Source organism: Pteropus alecto, unplaced genomic scaffold (assembly GCF_000325575.1).
Source record: "Pteropus alecto unplaced genomic scaffold, ASM32557v1 scaffold44, whole genome shotgun sequence".
In the NCBI taxonomy this organism is placed as follows: Eukaryota; Metazoa; Chordata; class Mammalia; order Chiroptera; family Pteropodidae; genus Pteropus; species Pteropus alecto.
In genome coordinates, this window is record NW_006436812.1 from 4067531 (window position 1) to 4080001 (window position 12471).

At 39.3% G+C, this 12471-nt stretch overlaps 1 protein-coding gene and 1 pseudogene across 1 annotated transcript in view; one reads left to right on the top strand and one right to left on the bottom strand.

Annotated features, from left to right (window-relative positions):
- CREBBP (CREB binding protein) overlaps positions 1–12471 on the top strand; it is a 121397-nt gene that overhangs the window by 75157 nt on the left and 33769 nt on the right. The window contains 10 exon segments of the mRNA XM_006913877.3: positions 1–21; positions 345–491; positions 1366–1483; positions 2042–2213; positions 2537–2572; positions 4294–4418; positions 5017–5205; positions 6603–7013; positions 8407–8583; positions 11795–11984. The exon segment at positions 1–21 is cut by the window's left edge and continues 20 nt beyond it. Coding sequence (XP_006913939.1) covers positions 1–21; positions 345–491; positions 1366–1483; positions 2042–2213; positions 2537–2572; positions 4294–4418; positions 5017–5205; positions 6603–7013; positions 8407–8583; positions 11795–11984 — 1586 coding nt within the window.
- Positions 3505–3620, bottom strand: LOC112481616 (annotated as a pseudogene).

The following is a 12471-nucleotide window of genomic DNA, read 5'->3' on the forward strand; positions in this document are numbered from 1 at the left end:
GACCTCTCTTGGGGCCACAAAGTAAGATCCATGTTTCATTTGGCTCCTATCTGAGTGACAGTCGCACATGCAAGTTGTCTGGGAATAACACAAAACTCCTTGATTCTTTCTAAGTATGAAGCAGAGAAAGTAGTTTGGGTGGGGGTGGAGATGCCATTTTTCTTCTAATTACAAATGTAGAGTAGATAATAGAAAAAACATGGTTTCAGTTTTGTTGTATATACATCATTTGGCTCTCCTAACATAAACTTTTTAAAAATCTCGTATGGTTGAAGACCTTATTTAACTGAAGTACATTTGAGTCACTTCAGTAGATGGATGAAGTTTTCTTGTTCTTCCCTTAGCCCACTGATGAATGATGGCTCCAACTCTGGAAATATCGGAACCCTCAGCACTATACCTACAGCAGCACCTCCTTCTAATACTGGCGTTCGGAAAAGCTGGCATGAACATGTCACACAGGACCTGCGGAGCCATCTAGTGCATAAACTGTATGTTCCCGCCTCACTCATTATTCTCATGTGATGGAAACATTTTGTGGCTGATGGCAATGTGACAGTTTTGCAGTTTTATCAATACCTGATTTAATTCTTGAGTGGTCCCCTATACCTCAGATGACAATTGAAGATGGTCACGTCCTTGTTTAGGGAGCCGCAGGTACTGCTGGCAAGTCAGAGAATTCCAGACCCTGTGTCCCTGTCGGGGATGCATTAGAACATTCACAGCTCTGTCCTGGAGAAGGGCGTGAACTGTGACCTATGTTACAGAGGCCAAGACTCCTAGTGCAGCCAGACCTGTCCTCTGAGCCCTGGGATGCATGAGGGAGCTGGGATTAGCTCAGAAGCTTTGTCTTATTTTATGGCTCAAGATTATAGTTGTGGAGATCCCTGAGAATTGGGGGAATTTAGGTCTAGTGAATACAGATGGCATGACAGTACCATCATACACAGTCAGTTAACATACAGAAAATTAATAGTTAACTTTCTTGAGCTAGTTAAGTTAAATTGAAGGTGAAGTTGACCAACTCGATTCCCTTGGAGCTTTTTTCTTCATTATTTTAATTAAAAATTTTTGTAACAAATAGTTTAAAAATTAGGAATTTAAAATCATATTATTTTCGAGATGACCCAGCACTTATTGTAAAGCAAAATGTTGTGTTTGACTTGTAGATAAGTCAACAGGTCAGTATTGTCTCTAGAGAGTAACTTTATTTCTATACTCATATATTAGGTGAGAGAGATTTGGGGTTTCTCTCAACAGTGTATCGCCCCTGTAGGTAGATGAGCTTCTCTTTCCATGTCATATAAAATGGCAAGATACTGATGTTGTATTGAAATGGGTTGATAGACTGTGGTGTTCTTTCAGCGTCCAAGCCATCTTCCCAACACCCGACCCTGCAGCTCTGAAGGATCGCCGCATGGAGAACCTAGTGGCCTACGCTAAGAAAGTAGAAGGGGACATGTATGAGTCTGCCAACAGCCGGGTAGGTTGCATATGTGTTCTAGCCTGCACAACACCTACAATAGATGTAACAGCCTCTATCTGTCTGGCTTATTGTCTGGAAATGGCACATGCGTTAGTTAGGTGGATTCATCACCTTGAGGAGACTGACCAGGGAGACTTCCTAGATGAGACATGAGGTCCCTGCACAACTCTCTTATTTAACTACAATGTCACCACTATAGTGATCAATAAGGTTTATGAAATTGCATTTTACCATGGATGTCATGTCCACATCCATGTGGGCATTGTTTATAATGCTCATACTGTGTTATTGCCAGCACCAGTGAATATCGAAGAAGAGGTTCAGCTGTGGAATGAAATGTAACGGTGCTTTTAATACCTACTATCTGTTAAGTCCTGTGGGATAACTAGTAGTTCAATAAGAATTTGGGCCTTTGTTTTATTACTTAGAAGTATTGAATACTTACCTTTAATTAATGTATTTAATTTAAAAATTCATTAGCTTTTTAGAACATACAAAACATCTTTTGTTTTTTATAGTTTGGACTGCCTAATATTGAATGTTACCGCTTTTTAGGATGAATACTATCACTTATTAGCAGAGAAAATCTACAAGATACAAAAAGAACTAGAAGAAAAACGAAGGTCACGTTTACACAAACAAGGCATCTTGGGTAACCAGCCAGCCTTACCAGCCCCAGGGGCACAGCCCCCTGGGATTCCACAGCCACAACCTGTGAGACCTCCAAGTAAGGACTTCATTTCCTTCTACCAGCCATTAGTCTGTTTGCTTGGTTTATCTTCTGTGTTTGGAGTGTGTTTCTAAGTATATGGAATTATGTTCTCAGGAAGCCCAAAACTGTGATAGTGGCCATGACACTGTGCATTGGCCTGTTTTTGGACATTGAGTTTCTCATGGAGAGGCCCTTTAAAGGGTGCACTGGTATCAGAATGCACAATGCTTCTGGACCTGTCGCTGGTTTTCCCTTTAAGTTAGAGGTCCTCAAGATAAAGTTCCTTATTCCTAAGTCAAGAATTATTTTAAATAACCATTTTTTTTCTCCCATTGCAGATGGGCCCATGCCCCTGCCAGTGAATCGTATGCAAGGTATTTATTTCTCTGAATCACATTTTGGTTTACCATTCAGTAGTCACAAAGTATATTGGTTTTTCCCCATCCCCCCTTTATTTATTTGTAGTTCTTATTCCTTCCATTTCTTTTTGCTGATTAGCAGAATTAGTTCCACAGGCAGTACAAATATCGGTTGTATTTGGAAGTTAGGAGATCATAGAAAAGATTTCTAAAAAGATTTGGAGTCATATTTAGTCTCCCAAAAAAGCGTTATAGGTGGGGGAAGGAAACATTTCTGAATAAATGAGAGGAGAGGGTGTCAAGCCAGTCCTGGGCAGCAAGTACCACTGGGATCGAGGTGGAGAAAGAGCAGTGGCTACTCTGGGCCTTGGAAGTGCAGGCAGTCAAGCATAGCCAGGAGGGCTTGTACTCAGTCTGTAGCTGGCTGGGGTACTGGCAGCTGGTCTGAACAACTTTAAAGGTTCTTTCTCAAGTTGAAATTTTATAGTTTTTACTTGGTTGAAGCAGTCATTTTAGTTTGGGAGTTTGGGGACGAGGGGCATTTCAAACCTTTTGCAGTTCTTATCAAATTGAGAATTGAACAGTAGGATGTTTTTACAAGCTGAAATAAAATTGTGGAAATCTTAATGTATACTGAAAAAGACATGGTAGATAGGCTCATCTTATAGAGGAAACAGTTTACAGAGGATTGTGGGAAATTACAGAGAACAAGAGGCCATGGTCTAGAGATACTTGGCGGCTAGTTGAGGTATCTTTTACGGTATGACATTCTTGACAGACTGTGGGCAGCCCCAGGACAGTGAGGGTATTGTGAAAATGAGATCTTTTGAGTCTGTAGAGAGGAGGCCAAGGTTGAGAACTGGCCACCCTTGGGCACTTTCTAAACACTTAATATTCGTGCAAAATTAAAACCATATTTTGAGTATTTTTATTTTTTTTATTATTTATGCCTACAGCACCTGGTCTTCCTAGGTGGTCTCCCATCCAAGTACTAACCAGGCCTGACCCTGCTTAGCTTCCGCGATCAGACATCGGGCTTGTTCAGGGTGGCATGGCCGTAGATCATGGACCATGGCTCCACTGGGTCGCAAACCCAGGACCTTCTGCGTGTAAAGCAGACGTGCTAATTAACTGCTACACTGTAGAACTACGTCCCATATTTTGAGTCTTATCCCAAATTCTAATAATAAATGTAAACCCATCTGAAGAGCTAGGAGAGGCCGAGAGTGGAAGAGAGTAATGGGGATGGAGAGGAGACAGGAGCTAGGTACTCCAGAAGGCATTAGTGAGAATTTGACCCAAATGGGCGCCCTGGCCTTAAGTTTCACCTCCTCCATAGTTGTTGATAGTACCTTCCCAATGCAGCCTCATGTCCTTAGTTGCTTTGGTGCTTTTGTGCAAAGTGCTGCCATCCTGATCAGTGCTTCCTTGGCCTCGCTTTTGTGGTTTACCTGGCTTTCTACCCTCATCTCTTTGTTCTGCCCCGTCCCCACTACCATCACCACCACCAGCACCACACCAGCTTCACCACCATACCACCCTCACCTCCATTGGTGCCATTTTTCCTGGATATGAGAAATCTGTTACTTAACCGTCTTACCTGATTAACTGGGTGATTTCCTCTCAGTTATATGTGTTGTGTGTGTGTTCCACCTTATTTTGCTTAGAGTTCGTTGAGTTGTAATTCTCTTCCTGTGGATGCTTTTCCTAATGAACCATTGTGGGTACATTTCCAGGGATAAATTCATTTAATCCGATGTCCTTGGGGAATGTACAGTTGCCACAAGCTCCCATGGGACCGCGCGCAGCATCCCCCATGAACCACTCTGTCCCAATGAACAGCATGGGCTCCGTTCCAGGGGTAAGTCCTTCTACTTGCCTTAGCTGTGCTGAGAAGGCCTTGCCCAAATAAGGAAAATTCTCTAAGCAGTGAAATTGTAGATTGTCTAGAAGCTTACGGTACCTGTTTCTTTGGATTTGGGTTATGCTTTATTTCCTTCATCTCTCTTCCTTTGGTCTTCATTACTGTAATGAAAATTATTTGACCACTATTTATTTTTATTAAAATGCTAAATTCATAGGAACTTGTGACTCTGAGACACGAGAGTTCTAATGATGGTGTAGGCAGCCTCAGATTTGTAACCAAAGAGGGACTTGTCAGTGTCTGTTGACTCCTAGAGCTTACTCTCCTGAGGCTACTTTCCAGATGCTTCAGAGAACTAATAAAGACATATTTTGAACTTGAAATTATACCACGTTATTGATTGCTATCCAGAGAACAATCTGAAGCTGGCTCATTAGAGACCTTTGTATGAGAAAGCAGGCAAAGTGCTTGGGAGCCAGAAGATGGTTCTCTTCCTGAGAGGGAGGAAGGATTTAAGATTTCTGTCTCTTCTAGTTTATCTTGAAGACTTTAGCCTTTGTCCTCTAAACTTTCAATAATACTTGTTGTCTTTTAGATGGCCATTTCTCCTTCCCGAATGCCTCAGCCTCCAAACATGATGGGTGCACATGCCAACAACATGATGGCCCAGGCACCTGCGCAGAACCAGTTTCTGCCACAGAACCAGTTCCCATCATCCAGTGGGGCGATGAGTGTGAACAGTGTAGGCATGGGGCAACCAGCGGCCCAGACAGGCGTGTCACAGGTACCGTTTACCTTTGGGCCTTTGTACTGCCTACATTGATGTAGCCTCAGCTTCCTACTAACCTGAGCATGTCTTATTTCATGGAAATTAGAATTCTAGACTACACATTTTATTTTTAACTTTTAGCATCTCTTGATTTTTCCTCATTTCATCCTGTCATTTTTACCTTGTTTGGAATTATTCTTGTCATCTCAGGGTGAATTTCATGCAAATGGATCGTGGTTTTTGGCTTGTGGGTTTTGTGTTTTGATTTGTGGGTTTTTAGTTGTCATTTTCTTGGTTTTTATTTGTGTCTTTTGAATTCTCAGTTTAATATGTAATCCTGAGAAACATTAAATTTTAAAGAGTGAGGAAAGGCTCCTTGAGTTTACTGGTAATGATTTGATATGTGTATCCTGTTGCCTGTCTCTGAACTGCCCAGGTGAAGTCAGGCTAACTGGATCTCTCTTATTGAATGTGTTTTTACTTACTCTGTCTAAAGCCGAAGAGAACTATTTTCCATTCATTTTACTGCCTTTTTTTTCTCTTTTTGCTAATTGTCAATTACAGTGCATTAGAGTGCTGATGTATACAGATGTACATGTATTTACAACAGGCCAGATCTTCCCCCGAAATTTAAAATTTATGTTTTAATTTTTTAACATGAAGTAACATTGAATAAGTCATTGACTACACTAGATTTACTTACTAAATACCTATTAATTAATTCTTAATTTCCATAACGTGTCATTTTTTTATAACAAGTTAGGAGATTTGTCCTGTTAAGTATTTTTGACTTTGTGGGCCATATACTCTTTTTCTTAACTACTTACTTCACTGTTGTGGTGCTAAAGCAGCCACTGCCATGTTCATTAGTGCATAAATGAATGGATGTGCTATGTTTCAGTAAAACTTTAGTACAGAAACAGACACCTAGCTGGATTTGTCCATGGGCAATAGTTTGCAAACCCCCCCATTCTAGATCAGTAATTCACAGTTGCTTTTTCAGTTGTCTACAGATATTCTGAAGGGTGTCCCCATTTTAGAAACCACTTCACTGAAACATTTCAATGTTTCAATAACTCATTTTTTAAAAAAAGATGAATACTTCTTTATTGGTCTAAGGATGTTATGGAACATAAGCTAGTAACTAAAGGTATATGTGTTTGTATAAGCTAGAGATTTTGACAGTTATATAAATCAAAGTATGGGAAACGTTTATAGTGTTAACTTTATTGGAAGGTGCATGTTATAATAAGTCTAAAGCTCAGTACATTTTTACAAATGAAACATAACTGTGAAACCAGCAGACCTCTTCAGAAACCATGATTAGATTTTCATATATTTAATTCCTCAAATCTGTTGCCTCATTTTTAAATGGGGGAAGTAATTTTAACATACTCTATTCCCTCTGTTAGGGACAGGTGCCTGGTGCTGCTCTTCCTAACCCCTTGAACATGCTTGGGCCCCAGGCTAGCCAGCTACCTTGCCCACCAGTGACACAATCACCATTGCACCAGACGCCACCTCCTGCTTCCACAGCTGCTGGCATGCCATCTCTCCAGCATCCGACGGCACCTGGGATGACTCCTCCCCAGCCAGCAGCTCCTACCCAGCCATCAACTCCTGTCTCGTCTTCCGGGCAGACTCCCACCCCAACTCCCGGCTCAGTGCCCAGTGCTAGCCAAGCCCAGAGCACCCCTACAGTCCAGGCAGCAGCCCAGGTGACCCCGCAGCCTCAGACCCCAGTCCAGCCCCCATCCGTGGCTACCCCTCAGTCATCTCAGCAGCAGCCGACTCCTGTGCATGGCCAGCCTCCTGGCACACCGGTAAGCCTCTTAGTCTGTCATCTTTGGTCTGAGACTCTTAGATGAGAGCTTTCTCATAAAAAATTGTCATGAAGTTGCTGCAGCATCTTAGCGCAACCCCCAAAAGTAACTACACTCTAATCGAACCATAATGAGCTGTGTTTTGTTTCCGACATTGGCTCCAAAGGCTGTTTGGCAGGACATGACTTAACGATTATCTTTCCTAATTAAATGAGTTTGCAAAAATCAGCAATTATAAAGAAATCACATATAGGTCCTTGTAGACTTTTTACACTACCTGTATATAGGAGCAGTGTGTTTCCCATCCATTATCGGTTCTAGATTGATGTCTTCTGAGTTTTGGTAGTTTTTCTCCTAATATCACGAATATTTAGTCACATTCCTGATTGTATGTGCTTTGATCTTGCCCATCAGACTTGTTTTCAAACTTAGAAGCCTTTTCTTTTTTATGACAAAATGGCAGACCCAGTTTAGTACTTCCTGTGGCTCAGATCTACCTAGTCCTCTGTGGACCTGTGGGCAATGCCCAGTCTATGTGCTCTCTTAGGCTGGACTGCCCCACTGACCCAGAGACCTGAGGCTGCCCTCTTGTCACCTCCATGTCCCTCCGCAGTTACCACTGAAATCTTAGTATCCATTTTCTTATCAGTCTAACTTAGAAAATTCCTCCCCCTGAAACAAATTCATTTTATTCTTGGTGACTGAGGATATTTATTTATAAAATGTCAAAATTAATCCCAGCAACAATCCCAAGATAACATTACTATTTGAATTTCTCCATAGGAAGTGTGCTGATTTATCTTAGAGAATGAGCTGTACACTTAAATATCCCTTTCTAATTTAACACTGTCTTTTGTTTACTTTAAACTTCATTGGGTAAAACTCGGAAAATTTAGAATTCTTTTAGTGGTTATTTCTCTTAATGTTGTTTATTCTTCTGCCACCAGTACTGCCACTATTCTTGCATTTAACAAACTAAATTATACATTCTTATTCCATATAGACGCTTAATTCGCCTTCCTACACATATACTTATATATTTATAATTCAGCCTCTTAACCATAAGCATTAATCCTCTTATTGGAGGGAATTAATTTTAAAATAAAAGGTCTGTGATTTAGGTAGCAAACTTCCAGAAAATAATTTTATATCCACATGTACAAGCTCTACACTTCTATCTCTGCATTCTAGAAAAGAAGTCAGTTGTTTTTCTGCCTGATGTTGACTTCCTCTAGAACTCCTCTATTTCAGCTTTTTGTTCTTCAGTTCTCTCAAATAGATGTGTTTATTAGGTTAGTATTGAGAAATTCTAACACAAAACTGTATATTGGGTGAGCAATAGAGTTTAAGATCATTTATATTGTCTTGTTAAATGATTTTGGTTTCTTCACAGCTTTCCCAGGCAGCAGCCAGCATTGATAACAGGGTCCCCACTCCATCCTCAGTGGCCAGTGCTGAAACCAGCTCCCAGCAACCAGGACCTGATGTACCACTGGAAATGAAGGCTGAGGTCAAGACCGAGGACATTGAGCCAGATGCTGGTGAACCCAAGGCAGAGCCTGGGTCTGCGGTAGGTGCCAGGGGTCTATCATGGATATCCCTGCGTTTTGTTTTTAATAATCCTGTTTAATCTATTTTCTACTCGAACCCATAATCAAAAACAGATTGGCTATTTATTTTTAGATATTAGGTACGGGTTTATTTTATTCTGCCAAAACCAAGAGCACTTGAATTTTATTTTATTTTGTTCTATGTTTTTTAAATGCAAAGCTTGGGAGAGCACTGTTTTAGAAACTAGTGTTTTTCAAACTGAAATTATAATGGTAACCTTTCACAAGTTTTCTTTTAAAGATATCTGTAGATTTTTTATGTTTTTTGGTTTTTGGTTTTTTATTTGTTTGTATTCCTATCCTACCACCCCCTCCCCTTTGGCAGCCATCACCTTGTTCTCTATATCTATGGATCTGTTTCTGTTTTGTTTTATTAATTCATTTGGTTTGGTTTTTTAAAGATTCCACACATGAGATTATACAGTATTTATCTTTCTCTAACTTACTCATTTAGCATAATACTCTTTAGGCCCATCCATTTGTCACAAATGGCAATATGTAATTCTTTTTATTGCTGAGTAATATTCCTGTGTGTGTATGTGTGTGTGTATGTATGTACGTGCACACACACATGCACACAAACACCACATCTTCTCTAGCCATTCATCTGTTGATAGATATGTAGGTTACTTCCATATCTTGGCTACTGTAAATAATCCTACAGTGAACATAGGGGTGTGTATATCTTTTCGAATTAGTGTTTATGTTTTCTTCAGATAAATACCCAGAAGTTAATTTGCTGGATTGTATGGCAGCTCTATTTTTAATTTTTTGAGGAACCTCCATACTCTTTTCCATAGTGGCTGCACTAAATACAATCCCACCACCAGTGTATGAGGGTTCCGTTTTCTCCACATGCTCACCAACATGTGTTATTTGTTGATTTATTGATAATAGACACTCTGACAGGTTTGAGGTGATATCTCATTCTAGTTTTGATTTGCATTTTCCTGATGATTAGTAATGTCGAGCATCTTTTCATGTGTCTGTTGACCATCTGTATGTCTTCTTGGAAGGAATGTCTATTCAGATTCTCTGACCATTTTTAATTGGATTATTTATATTTTTAGTGTTAAGCTATATGTGTTTTTTATATATTTTGGATATTAATTCTCTGTTGGATATTTTATTTGCTAACATCTTCATCCATTCAATGGGTTGTTTTTTCGTTTTGTTGATGGTTTCCTTTGCTGTCAAAACTTTTTAGTTTGATGTAGTCCCATTTGTTTATTTTTCTTTTGTTTCCCTTATTCCAAGAAGTATATCAAAAAGATGCTGCTAGGAACTAAGTGGTCTATTTTGCATGTATCTGTACAGTTTTGCCGACACCACTTATTAAAGAGACAGTCTTTACTCCATTGTATATCTTTGCCTCCTTTGTCATAAATCACTTAACCATATAAGTGAGGATTTATTTCTGGACTCCCTGTTCTATTCCATTGATCTCTATATCTGTTTTTATGCCAATACCATACTGTTTTGATTATTGTTGCTTTGTAATATAGTTTGATGTTAGGGTGCATGATAATTCGCTCTTTTTTCTTTCTCAGAATTTCTTTGGCTATTAAGGGTCTTTTGTGGTTCCATGTAAATTTTAGGATTAGTTCTAATTCTGAGAATGCCATTCTTATTTTGATAGAGATTGCATTGAATCTATATACTACTTTAGGTAGTAAGGAAATTTTAATAATGTTAATCCTTCCCATCTATAAGCAAGTTATGTCCTTCCATTTATTTGTATCTTGTTCAGTTTCTTTCTTCAGTGTCCTATAGTTTTCAGAGTACAGGCCTTTCACCTCTTCGGTTAAATTTATTCCTGGGTATTTTATACTTTTGATTCAATTATAAATGGGATTGTTTTCTTAATTTTTTTCTCTGATCATTTGTTATTGGTATATAGAAACAAAACAGATTTCTGTATATTGCTTCTATATTCTGCATCTTTACTGAAGTCATTTATTAGTTCTAATAGTTTTTTGGCAGAGTCTTAGGTCTTCTGTATGTAGTATAATGTCATCTGCAAATACTGTTTTACTTCTTCCTTTCCATTTTAGATGCCTGTTACTTCTTTGTCTTGTCTGATTACTGTGGCTAGGACTTCCAATACTATGTTGATAGAAGTAGTGATTGTGGACATCCCAGCTTGTTCCGGATTTTAGATAAAATAAAAGTTCAGGACCAGATGGCTTCACTGTAAATTCTACCAAACATTCAAAGAATTAATACCTATCCTTCTTAAACTATTTTAAGAAATTAAAGAGGAAGAAACACTTCCAGTAGATTCAGAAAAAGCATTTGACAATATTCAACATCCTTTTATGATAAAAACTCTCATAGGGTAAAAACTATGATAGAAGGAACATATTTCAATATAATAAAGGCCATATATGACAAACCCACAGCTAATACACTCAGGTGAAAAGACTTATATTTTGAATGTTTTAATCATCCAGTAACTTTTTCCTTGCAGTTCTTCATTCACTTATAGTTCTGCAGAGTTATATTGCAGAGGAGATGTATTCGTTTACTAATTAACTTGTGGCAGAAGTTGAAAACTGGCAGACTGGGCTGAATTCAGCCTACAAATGTGTTTTGTTTGACTCACACAATATTTTTTAAAATGGAGAATTACAAATTAAATTCTAGATTTCTGGCTTTTCTTGAAAAATGAGAAGCACTGTGTTTGTAGTCCTCCGTGGCAGCAATCTGGATGGGAGCACCAGCCATGGCCAGAGTCTCTACTACTACTTGCTGTCTCACACCATACCTCCTGTTGCATTTGTTTACTTCACCTGCCTGTCCCTCTGAGCAATTTGGTTTTCAATCCTTGCCTCAACTTTTAAGGAGATTTCTGTTCCAAACTAGAAATATCTATATGTAAAACTACTGAGCAGGTGATGGTATGTATTTGTACATGTAATTTTTAAGCATATCAGTATGTAAATTTTTTAATTAGGACTATAATTGTACTGATACTGTATTAAAGCGACTCAACTGACACCAAATGCTCTATTCTTTCTTGTGCGAGAGAAAAGGAATGATAAATGCAGCTCTGACTAGGGGAGGTTTTTAACAAGCCTGTAGATCTTTAAGAGCCTTCCAATAATGCCGAATTAGAATAAAAGTCTTTGATATTTGTATATCATTATCTGTCATTTTGTTTTTCTCAAGATGATGGAGGAGGATCTACAAGGATCTTCCCAAGTTAAAGAAGAATCAGATACAACAGAGCAGAAATCAGAACCAATGGAAGTGGATGAAAAGAAGCCAGAAGTAAAAGTAGAAGCTAAAGAAGAAGAAGAGAGTGCCGCTAATGGTGCCGCCTCCCAGTCAGCGTCTCCTTCGCAGCCACGCAAAAAAAGTAGGTTGTGCTTTCTTGAACTCGTTGAACTGTGCTGCTTTTCCATAATGTGATTCCACACTGTAGATTGAAAGCTAAAGCAGAAAAAGAATTTCACCTCCGCTTTTATATTTCTTGCCAGCCATTCTTCAAGTAGAAGTGATCACTCAGAGCTGGACTCCAGCCTGGGAACCTGCAAGTACATGGCAGGAATGAGAAACAAACTTTAGCTCTATGGGGCAGTCTGAGGCAGAGCCGTCTTCTGAGATATCATAGCTGCGGAGCCAGAGTCGAAACTGCATCCGAGTCCTTGAGCAGGCCAGGGATCTCGGGCTTTACTCGGCAAGGCATGAACAACCACTGATGGATTTGATCAGGAAAATGACTGAAAGCCATGGTGTTAGGGAAATGATCACCATGGCAACACACGTGTTCACTGGAGCTTGTAGGCTTCTGCTTCTATAGCTAGGAAACTTAAGTGCCCATAGTAAGGGGATAGTGCAGTGGG